At 42.9% G+C, this 11,810-nt stretch overlaps 2 protein-coding genes across 2 annotated transcripts; both read right to left on the bottom strand.

Moving 5' to 3' along the window:
• Positions 1-56: 56 nt before the first annotated feature.
• LOC107569870 (G-protein coupled receptor family C group 5 member B) lies at positions 57-1,808 on the bottom strand. The gene is made up of 3 exons (XM_016256030.1): positions 830-1,808; positions 244-278; positions 57-149 (listed from the first exon to the last, which is right to left on the bottom strand). The coding sequence occupies exons 1-3, from the start codon at positions 1,806-1,808 to the stop codon at positions 57-59; spliced, it is 1,107 nt and encodes a 368-aa protein (XP_016111516.1).
• A 4,935-nt stretch (positions 1,809-6,743) lies between these two features.
• LOC107569883 (retinal cone rhodopsin-sensitive cGMP 3',5'-cyclic phosphodiesterase subunit gamma-like) lies at positions 6,744-9,496 on the bottom strand. The gene is made up of 4 exons (XM_016256051.1): positions 9,387-9,496; positions 7,775-7,932; positions 7,358-7,398; positions 6,744-7,265 (listed from the first exon to the last, which is right to left on the bottom strand). The coding sequence occupies exons 2-4, from the start codon at positions 7,918-7,920 to the stop codon at positions 7,189-7,191; spliced, it is 264 nt and encodes an 87-aa protein (XP_016111537.1). The 5' UTR covers positions 7,921-7,932; positions 9,387-9,496; the 3' UTR covers positions 6,744-7,188.
• Positions 9,497-11,810: the final 2,314 nt, after the last annotated feature.

The raw sequence follows: 11,810 nt of genomic DNA, 5'->3' as shown, positions 1-11,810 counted from the left end.
GTGTGTGTGTGTGTATCTCTGTGTGTGTGTGTGTGTGTGTGTGTGTGTGTGTGTGGTCAAACTCTGTGTCCATAGTATTCGTCGTATGGCTCGTTGATGTTGGTGGTCGTGGGTCGAGGGATGCTGTAATCTTTCTCTGCACTGAGTTCCTGAAACATGAAACACACAGCGGATTAATCACATGACGGGGACATCATCAGCCGTTCAGTGCTGCAGGATGGTGATTGGATGATGAGAACTCACTCTCATGAAGAATCCAGACGGCGATATATCTTCACCTGCAACACAAACACGTGACCTTTAACCTGTGCCAGTCATAGGCAGCCCCTTTGTTGACTGATCTTGCTCAGTGCATGCTGGGATTGTGTTATTCAGGACAGAGACTGTAAGATCGGGTATTTGATGAGCACATTCTCTCAGCTGTTTTCAGAGAATGTGTCTTTAATATGAATGTTTGTAAGGATGGGGATTGAATGCCCTGATTGTCCCAGTAAAAGATTCAAAACCTCGACATGTGAAGAACAGCGCCATCTGCTGCTCGTAAAGTTTAAAGCCTGGACATATATATTTTATAAACCTAAAATGTTCCTAGGTATAATTTCTTAGCAAAGTGTGTAAGCCTGATGCTGGAGCCTTGTGTCGTACGGAACATCACAAGTGTATTTTTTTCACTGCACTGGCAGATTCTTTCACGTGTTTCAGGTTTAAACATGTTAAAAACAACTGTATGGAGAATGCAGAATACACTCCTATTAAAGACACAATCAGTGAAAACAAGCCAGAACATCCCATGCAATGTGGCTTCACGAGTATCTGACTCCTCTGTTACCTCTCCTCGCGTCCGCGTCCGTCTGGAAGCCCTCGTTGTCGGTGCCGGTCTTCAGGTCCGGTGGAGCCGCTGGCTGTGTTCTGGGGCTTGTCCAGCCCGTGAAGTCCAGCGGCGGGTCTTTGGTACGAGCGTTGCTCTTGCACATGAAGCGGACCTGAGTGAAGCCATGTCCCAGCAGCAGCACCCAGCCGTTAGCGGTCAGCGCCACACTGATCACGGGGTCGTCCCAGAGCGGGCTGCGGCCCATGGCATGGTTCCCGTATGTGAGGAGCGTGATCCAGATGAGCCACACGCAGGCACTCAGCAGCAGGGTCAGGACCAGCAGTGCCGCCTGCAGTTTGTTCTGCCGATGCGTGCTTCCGCTGTCGCTGTAGCTGTAGGTGACGCAGGTGTACCGGAGGAAGTGCAGCGCCGTCATCAGCGCCGCGGCTAACAGCACCATCACGTAAATCTGCAGCATGGCAAACTCTGGCTGTGAAAACTGGCAGGTCCTCTTGTCCTGCACCAGCACCACCAGCAGCCACTCCGTCGCTACGATCACCTGCACCAGCGCGAGCGCCGCGGCCACAGCAACCTCTCTCCAGCCGCGCGCCAGCGCCACCCCCAGCAGAGCCAGACCGCGCGCCAGCAGAGCGCCGAACGCCAGGCTGAACAGCACGCCGAGCACAAACACCCGCACCGGACACGTCTGCGGCGACAGAGCGATGATGAAGGAGTAGGGAAGGGCGAATATACCCGCCGTGGCCAGCAGGAAGAGCAGCAGCGCCGCCAGCGCACCGGACCGACAGCGGGACGCACACGCCGACCACAGCAGCAGAGCCAGCATCAGCACCACGCAGCTGACCAAACCCACGCCCGCCGCGGCCTGCACCACGATCCCCCACGTGTCACACAGCGGCCAGTACTCCTGAGCCAGAGCAGAGCCGCAGCCCACGGGCCGAGAGCCGTTCCACCGCTGAACCCGCACCAGAAGCTCCATGACGAAGGATCTGATCGATGGTGAAGCGCTTGTTCTCTTCTCTCTCTAATGCTCACAGTGATCTGCAGGAAAGACAGAGAACTTTCAGTGACTTTTGATTCAAATATCTGTTTTCACCACAGAACCAGAGAAAGTCATCAGAAGGATTTTTCAATATAAAGTCAAGTCAGCTTTGTTTCTATAGCTGCTTTGACACAACCAGTATTGTATAAAGCACTATACAGATAAAGGTGACTCGACTATAGCGCTTTATACAGTAAAGATTGTGTCAAAGCAGCTTCACAGTGATAAAAAGAAAAATAACAGAAACAGCTGAGAAAGTCTAGCCTGAAAGTTTGAATTGGTTGTAAAAGCATGAAGTTTGAAAGTTTAGGGTGTTGTAGGTGGTTGCTACACAGTTGCTAGGGTAGTGGTTGCTAAGTTGTTAAGCAGCTTCACAGTGATAAAAAGAAAAATAACAGAAACAGCTGAGAAAGTCTAGCCTGAAAGTTTGAATTGGTTGTAAAAGCATGAAGTTTGAAACTTTGAAAGTTTAGGGTGTTGTAGGTGGTTGCTACACAGTTGCTAGGGTAGTGGTTGCTAAGTTGTTATGGGTGGTTGCTAGGGCACTTTGGATGGGTGCTATGCGGTTGCCAGGGTTTTCTGGGTGGTTACTAAGCCGTTGCTATATGGTTGCTAGGGTACTCTGAGTGGTTGCTACGTTGTTATGGGTGGTTGTTATGCATTTGCTAAGGTGTTTCTATGCAGGTACTAGGGTGTTTCATGTGTTTGTTAGGTGGTTTCTAGGGTGTCTCTAGGCGGTTGCCAGGGATTTCTGGGTGGTTACTAGGCCGTTGCTATGTGGTTGCTTGGGTACTCTGAGTGGTTGCTAGGTTGTTATGGGTGGATGCTAGGGCACTTTGGATGGGTGCTATGCGGTTGCCAGGGTTTTCTGGGTGGTTACTAGGCCGTTGCTATATGGTTGCTAGGGTACTCTGAGTGGTTGCTACGTTGTTATGGGTGGTTGTTATGCATTTGCTAAGGTGTTTCTATGCAGGTACTAGGGTGTTTCATGTGGTTGTTAGGTGGTTTCTAGGGTGTCTCTAGGCGGTTGCCAGGGTTTTTTTGGGTGTTTACTAGGCCGTTGCTATGTGGTTGTTTGGGTACTCTCGGCGGTTGCTAGACAGCTTCTAGGGTGTTCTGGGTGGTTGCTAGCTTGTTGCTATGTAATCATTAAGTCTTAGCATGTTTGCTAGCTTGTTTCTAGCATTTTTTTAGCACATTGCTAACATCTTTTAGCATGTTGTTATGTCCCCAAACACCCCACCCCCCCCCCCCCCCCCCAAAAAAACCTTTTGAATAAGTTTTTCTTTTTATACTTTATTCGATTTTCGTATTTAGTTGTAGTCATTTTGTTGTGTGTTTTTGTATTTTTATATTTATTATTTCAGTTTTAGTTCATTTTTATTTAGTTTATATGGTTTTAGATAAAAATTTTGGTTTTAGTTAACGATAATAACCCAATTTGGTCAGAGAAACAAATAATTATTTAAAGGGAAAAATAGTAAATCAGTTTCTACTAGAGATCGGGATTCTCAAGGATCGGGATTGGGGCCGATCAAACTTCTTTTTTTTAACTAATCGGTATCGACTCTCCTCAGCCCGATCCTTATTTTATGTCAGACTTTCTGAGATATCGTTGTTATAACGCGTTGTTATGGATTGCATCTTGATTTAGACTTGATTAACAGACTGGCATTCTAACACCATGAGCTTCATGCTTTCTAACCTTATCTCCACTTTATGTTGCAATTATTCTGCTAATTGAACATATAAAATACAAGAAGTTTATATCAGTAGTCCCATATTCATAATTGTGAACACACAATGTCTATAAAGTCTACCATTGTAACATTTATACATTGTGTGCATATTTATACATAAAGAGAGTGTATCCTGTAAAAAAAAAATATATATATATATATATATATATATACATACATAAACATTCATCATATATACTGTATATTTCTTTTACTCTCTGCACAACTCTGCATACATTGGATTGATTTGAATAACTTTAATGTACTTGAAGTGTGCACCAAACATACATTCCTTTATGCATATGCAAGTATCTGGAAAAAAGACTCTGCTATTGTCTTCTTGCATTATTGACGTCAGCTTTTCAGCTTTGTTTCTATAGCTGCTTTGACACAACCAGTATTGTATAAAGCACTATACAGATAAAGGTGACTGCGCTTTATACGTCACTAGGTTTTCGCAAAGTGGTTCTGAAATGCTAAAACTATTTACTAAGATGCTGGGGTTTTCTGGGTGGTTACTAGGCCGTTGCTATGTGGTTGCTTGGGTACTCTGAGTGGTTGCTAGGTTGTTATGGGTGGATGCTAGGGCACTTTGGATGGGTGCTATGCGGTTGCCAGGGTTTTCTGGGTGGTTACTAAGCCGTTGCTATATGGTTGCTAGGGTACTCTGAGTGGTTGCTACGTTGTTATGGGTGGTTGTTATGCATTTGCTAAGGTGTTTCTATGCAGGTACTAGGGTGTTTCATGTGTTTGTTAGGTGGTTTCTAGGGTGTCTCTAGGCGGTTGCCAGGGTTTTCTGGGTGGTTACTAAGCCGTTGCTATATGGTTGCTAGGGTACTCTGAGTGGTTGCTACGTTGTTATGGGTGGTTGCTAGGGCACTTTGGATGGGTGCTATGCGGTTGCCAGGGGTTTCTGGGAGGTTACTAGGCCGTTGCTATATGGTTGCTAGGGTACTCTGAGTGGTTGCTACGTTGTTATGGGTGGTTGTTATGCATTTGCTAAGGTGTTTCTATGCAGGTACTAGGGTGTTTCATGTGGTTGTTAGGTGGTTTCTAGGGTGTCTCTAGGCGGTTGCCAGGGTTTTCTGGGTGTTTACTAGGCTGTTGCTATGTGGTTGCTAGGGTACTCTGAGTGGTTGCTAGGTTGTTATGGGTGGTTGTTAGGGCACTTTGGGTGGTTGCTATGCATTTGCTAAGGTGTTTCTATGCGGGTGCTAGGGTGTTTCATGTGTTTGTTAGGTGGTTTCTAGGGTGTCTCTAGGCGGTTGCCAGGGTTTTTTTGGGTGTTTACTAGGCCGTTGCTATGTGGTTGTTTGGGTACTCTGAGTGGTTGCTAGGTTGTTATGGGTGGTTGTTAGGGCACTTTGGGTGGTTGCTATGCATTTGCTAAGGTGTTTCTATGCGGGTGCTAGGGTGTTTCATGTGTTTGTTAGGTGGTTTCTAGGGTGTCTCTAGGCGGTTGCCAGGGTTTTTTTGGGTGTTTACTAGGCCGTTGCTATGTGGTTGTTTGGGTACTCTGAGTGGTTGCTAGGTTGTTATGGGTGGTTGTTAGGGCACTTTGGGTGGTTGCTATGCATTTGCTAAGGTGTTTCTATGCGGGTGCTAGGGTGTTTCATGTGGTTGTTAGGTGGTTTCTAGGGTGTCTCTAGGCGGTTACCAGGGTTTTTTGGGTGTTTACTAGGCCGTTGCTATGTGGTTGTTTGGGTACTCTCGGCGGTTGCTAGACAGCTTCTAGGGTGTTCTGGGTGGTTGCTAGCTTGTTGCTATGTAATCATTAAGTCTTAGCATGTTTGCTAGCTTGTTTCTAGCATTTTTTTAGCACATTGCTAACATCTTTTAGCATGTTGTTATGTCCTAGGCATTAAAAATGCCTTTTGAGTCATTTTTAATCATTTTAATGCTTCTTGGGTTAATAAGAGTATTAATGTCTTAAAAAGGTTTCAGCAGTAGTGTTTCTCTGTACTCTATGTATGATGTGTAAAAACCATTCTATACATTTTATTTAAATTAATTCTCATTGTATAGTACTTTAGCACTTTAATTTGTTCAATTATCCTTTCTTTTATTTTCCAAATTTTTTCTGTCATTTGTATTTCTAAACTTTAACTTCAAGTATTACACTTGTGTGTGTGTGTAGTTTTTGTGCTCGGCCAGGACGGTAAATGTTGAGGATCCAGCTGGTGAAGTGCTGATGGAGACGGATGTGTTGTTCTTCCTCTCCAGGACAAAAGCTCAGTTGTGATGCTGTTATCAGTGATCTTATCTTCTGCTTTAACAAATGTCTTTCCTGCTAGAGATCATCTTCACTCTTTCACTTGTTTCACATTATTTCTCCTTTGGGTTTGTCATCTGGCAGCAGCTACAATAGTTTAGAAATGTTTAGAAATGATTTGCTGCTTTTGTATCTGGTGTGCGTGTGTGCGTGTGTGCGTGTGTGCGTGTTTGTGTGTGTGTGTGTCTGTGTGAGTGTGAGTGTGTGTGTGTGTGCGTGTGTGCGTGTGAGTGTGTGTGTGTGTGTGTCGTAGTGATGACTGATCTGAATAAACCAAGCAGCTAATGAATCACGGATCTTTACATGACATGAAACCTGTTGTCTGATTGAAGGAAAACATGTGTTTTTCTTGAGCAGCAGTGTAAAAAAGTTTTAAACTTCAATCACAACACACACACAGACTCACACACACAGCAGACATGATTTACAGTTCATAGTTATGAATATTGTGACCGTTCTGTCACCTGATTTCCTTCATTCATCCTCTGTAAGACTGATAGTATTTAGAGATGAAAGTGTCGTACCTGCAGCCTGTCGCTCCGTCCATCACAGACTCTCACACACCGTCTGTCTCTGTGACTCTCTCTCTCTCTGTGTGTGTGTGTGTGTGTGAGGTGAAGGATGGGAGGAGAAGAGAGACGCGCGGATGATGAAGTCAACAGATTTGTTTCTACTCTTCCTGAATTTACCTTATGTGTGTGAACAGCCTCTCTCTCACTCTCTTTCTCACACACACACACACACATCAGTCATTCTTGACATTAATCAGTATGTTAATGGGTTTTTCATAATGGTGTTTAATGAAATTCATTGTTGTGTTATGAAATTTGCTTTTATTCTACTGCAATAAGGCCAACAGAGTTACTGAAAATAGAACGTTTAATTGGATTTCTACTCCGGTAATCACACATGGCACATTTAATAAAATAAATGTGTTTATGGGACAGGCTCTACGAGACAGAGGAAGTGATGTCACCAGGAAACACACCTTCTGTAATAAATCAGAGTTAAGGGCGGAGTCGCAGCTAGGGGCGTGTCTTAACCCTGATGACTATTTTTCAGGATGTTGATTGACAGCTGAGGTGTGGGAGGGGATAAGTTGTCATCTTATCGCAACATATACAAAATATAAAATATTATATAATAATAACAATAACAATCATATCAATAATGACAGTGTCCATGTGTCGAATCTGCCCTTTATCATCACACAACATCATAACCACACGACAACATTGAGCAAAAGGGGTGGGGCCACTGGATGAGAGGGGCGGGGCTGAAGGCGGTGATGTTGAGAAGGCGGGGTTTAGATAATGCCGTATTTGGCCAGATCGCTGAGCTCCATGTCTCCGAATGCCTCCCATGGGCACACGACAGTGATATCTGTCACGAGATGAGACACAAGCATTAACAAACTGAACACAGGGTGTGTGTGTGTGTGTGTGTGTGTGTGTGTATGTGTCACTGTGACTCACCGGTGCCGAGACCCTCCATACCAGGAATATCATCGCCGAATCTGCAGAGCAGAGGGAAACTCGCTCAATAGCTGCAGTATTTGTGTTTGTGAGTGTGTGTGTGTGTGTGTGTGTGAAACTGTGTGTGAGTGCATGTTTTTCTACACTGGTGGAGACTTAAACCTGAATACACACAGGACTCGTGGCACTGTGGGGACCTGAATTGAGGTCCCCATGGGGAAACAAGCTTATAAATCATACAGAATGAGTTTTTTTGAGAGTGTAAAAATGCCTATAGTTTAGTGTGAGGGGCAAGTTTAGGTGTACAGCGATAGAATATACGGTCTGTACAGTATAAAAACCATTACGCCTATGGAGAGTCCCCACAAGGATAGTGAACAAGACTGAGTGTGTGTGTGTGTGTGTGTGTGTTTGTACCCTTTCTGCCCGGGTTTGGGGGCCTTGCTCTTGAAGGTGCGCGTCTGTCTCTGCTTGAATTTGGGCGGCCCTTTCTTGGGTGTGGTGGGTCCGGCGGTGCTGGCGGGAGTGGCCAGAGCACTTCCTGCAGGAGGAGCAGCGTTCATGTCTGCACTTCCCTGAAACACAGCGAACAGAGCGACGCTTATGATCTGAGCGCATCACAGGAATCAAGAGTTTTGGTTTCTTTGGTTTGTTTAGTTGTGGACGCTTGACTGATTACACAAACACTATTGAAGAGAGCTGAACTGATGATGAATCACTGAATCATCACTGAACTGACTTTAGCTGGGAAATGACTCTGTTATTGTCTTCTTGCATTATTGACAGTCTATTTTCCTGTTTGACTTTGTAAAGCTGCTTTGACACAATCAGTTTGTATAAAGCACTACACAAATAAAGGTGATTTGACATGACAGGAATCTGGGATAATGGGATTACGCTGCTGGATCTGGAACCTTTCTCCTTTTCTCGTTTATCACTCGTCATGATGTGTGTCTCTGCAGTCTCTCACGTAACTGATGTCATCTGCTTGTATTGATTTATCCCATAAACACCTCAGTGTGATAACATACCGCCTGTCAGTCATTATCACGAAATAAAGCCCTTCAGGATGAACACGAGAGCAGACTCTATGATATTCCTGACGTGTCAGACGTCCATCAGATTATAATCTCACAATAATCCACATCAAACACTGTTTTTCATGTTGCCTTATTAAGACCGTTAATCTCATTAACACAACAGATTTATGAGATTTCCTTCATCTGTCTGTCTGTGGATCAGACGCTGGTGTTTCTGCAGCTTCATGCGATGCTGATTAGAGTTCACACCTTCATCTGATCATGAATATTTCACACCATACATCATGTCAGTCTTCCTGCATTAAAGGGAACCCGGGGTATTAAGACTTGTATGGCTTAATATAATATATTTCAATGACGGTATACAGTTGTGTTGCGCATTAACACAACAGATTTATGAGATTTCCTTCATCTGTCTGTCTGTCTGTGGATCAGACGCTGGTGTTTCTGCAGCTTCATGCGATACTGATTAGAGTTCACACCTTCATCTGATCATGAATATTTCACACCATACATCATGTCAGTCTTCCTGCATTAAAGGGAACCCGGGGTATTAAGACTTGTATGGCTTAATATAATATATTTCAATGACGGTATACAGTTGTGTTGCAGTAAAATTAACAGCAGATAGCAGCAGTAACTCACTGAGTGCAACCATTTGATGTCATTGAAATAATGGTGCCCCCCCTCATAGTCAAAAATATGTATAAAATGATGTGGATTTCTTAAATAATGTAAATCTTTCATGGGTTTTCTACTACATATTTCAGTAAGAGACATCATTTACGTTATTTTAAGCCATACAAGTCTTAATACCCGGGGTTCCCTTTATGCACCAGAGCGTAGAATAGAAACCTAATGAACTAACCCACATAAAACAAACAGCAACAAACTAGATGTGATACAGCAAAACAGATGATTGATCATTTATGAACTATCGAGCTGAAGCACATCAGCCAGCTGCTATTGTAATTCTTGAGCATGTTTACCTGTGTTTGTGGTGCGTGAGCGGCGTGTGCGTGTCTCTCTCTCTCTCTCTCTCTGTCTGTCTGTGGAATGAGGCTGTCTGTCTCTGCCGCTCTCTTATAGTCTCGCTGAAGCTCAGAGAGCAGCTTCCCGTCAGGGAAACACTAATGGACTTAATGCTCTTTAGACTTCATCAGGGGTGTGTGTGTGTGTGACACGTTAATCTCAAGGTTATGGTCTCGTTTTCTGAACATGTGAGAAGATGCAGCATTTCACTATCACACAACAGATTCACAAACCCAGCAAAATAAACTAATGTTTCAGAAAAACCCTTCATTGATCGCTTGAATGTCTTTCATCGTTTACTTCTACTGGACCAGATCGAATCATGTGTTGGACTTTTGACACGACTGTGTTAAACACATCCCAACGCCGTCAAGTCATGTCACTGATTTGTGCTTTTCACAAAGCCATATGTGCTGTGAGGTGAGGCTGCTCTCTCCACGGGTTCATGAGCGCTGAACGGCCGCTGACGCGCTGGAGCTCACATCTCCACAAACACCGAAGCACATTTTCAAATAGCCGTTATCTTTATTAACAAAAATCTGAAGTTTAAACAACTACATTCTCACCTACAAAAAAAAAACTCTTTAAACTATGTTCTGTGACAAAACAACAGTAGTATTTGTAAAATTACATTGGGTTTGGTCATCTGCCATGACACCCGCTGTGAGAAATGATACAAGTGAAGAATTCAAGATTCAAGGACCAGACCAAACTGTTGTGTGTATATATATATATATCCTCCTGACAACCAGCTATGGAGTCTTGTCCTCTGTAGTGGACATAATGTTTTAGAGACCTCACATGTCACAGCTGTAAGTCTGGATGTCCTGCACCGAGCACATTCAGGACTGTTCAGAGAGACCATATGATTGGATGTTTCACCGTGACCACTCCCTCTCAAATTCAACACTCTTGTGGAAATATGATAATATTTTGTAATGATCATTTAAATCTGACTAATTTCTAATCTGATCTGTCATAAATCAACATCTCAGGAAAATGTTGTGGGGTTTCAAATCAAAATATGACTTTCTGTTATGAAACAGGACATTGATTTGTAGAGAACAGCAGGACTAAAAGCATGTTTATTACGCATTTTGGGAGACACAACAAATGAATAGGGAAATTATATTTCAATATACCTATGAAATTTTAGATTTATTATTATTATTATTATTAGGTTATTATGAAAATCTTGCCAATTAATACTCCCATTATTACACTTATTTTTTCATTACATGTTGCCCCAAAAACAAATTAATATGCAAAATAGATACAGTTTATAGATACATTGCACATAATAAAATAACCTGTTTATGGACATTTTACGCACATGTTGCATAAAGCAAAATGGTATATCAAATCATTCTGTTATATCTTTCATAACATAGTTGAGAATAATTTGTATACAAAGTTTGGTATAAAAAAAAATAAAAATGGATTATGGATTAAAAAAATAATAATTGTTTTTGCTTTTCATGTCTATTCATGTCTTTTTATTTCTTTTAAAAACAGGACTTTTTAAAGTCCTGCTCTACAGAAGACATAGTATAACATATGAATAAAATATCATTTAAAAAATGTAAAAATATTAAATTCATCTTTTTTTCTTCTTCTGGTAGTCAGGAGGATAGATTTATACAGCAGTTTGTTCTGGTTCTCAAATCTGATTGGTTGAGAACCATGAAATATTGTACTGGTATTGCTGCAGGAACACACTGAACTATGTAATTATTAAATAATAATTACAGAAAGATGTTAGAAAACCTCGGGTTATTGGTAAACCAGTCACGAACCAGAGCAGCGCGATGGAAGCTGACATTATCCCAAACAACAATGTAACGAGGCTGCTCTGGCTGTGCTGTTTCCCTGAGGTCCAGCTGGAACATGTTCTCTCTTAGACCATCAAGGAAAGCAAGGAGGAGCATAGTGTTATAGGGTCCTAGAATGGCATGACGGTGGAGTACCCCTCGTTGGCTGATGGCTGCACACATAGTGACATTCCCTTCGCGCTGACCAGGGACATTTACAATAGCCCGATGGCCAATTATGTTCCTCCCCCTTCTCCTTCTTTTGGTCAGGTTGAAACCAGCCTCATCCACAAAGATAATTTCATGGGGAACAGGCCGGCCTTCAATCTCAAAGATTCTCTGAAAACACATGAAACACAGAGTAAACCACTGCCCTGAAGCACAGTTCAAGAGGGCACAAATGGCAGCATAAACTGCTATACTGTGATGGTACACAATACTTCATACGATATCAAAACTCATACTTGAACATATTCCACTCGTTGGTCTTTCACGCAGTCAGAGTTTCGTTCAAAAGGGACGCGGTACGCCTGTTTAATCCGGAACCGGTGCTTTCGGAGGATACGATCA

This window comes from Sinocyclocheilus grahami, unplaced genomic scaffold, assembly GCF_001515645.1.
Source record: "Sinocyclocheilus grahami isolate Dianchi unplaced genomic scaffold, SAMN03320097.WGS_v1.1 scaffold1390.1, whole genome shotgun sequence".
NCBI lineage: Eukaryota > Metazoa > Chordata > Actinopteri > Cypriniformes > Cyprinidae > Sinocyclocheilus > Sinocyclocheilus grahami.
This window is presented reverse-complemented; position numbering and strand designations above follow the sequence as displayed.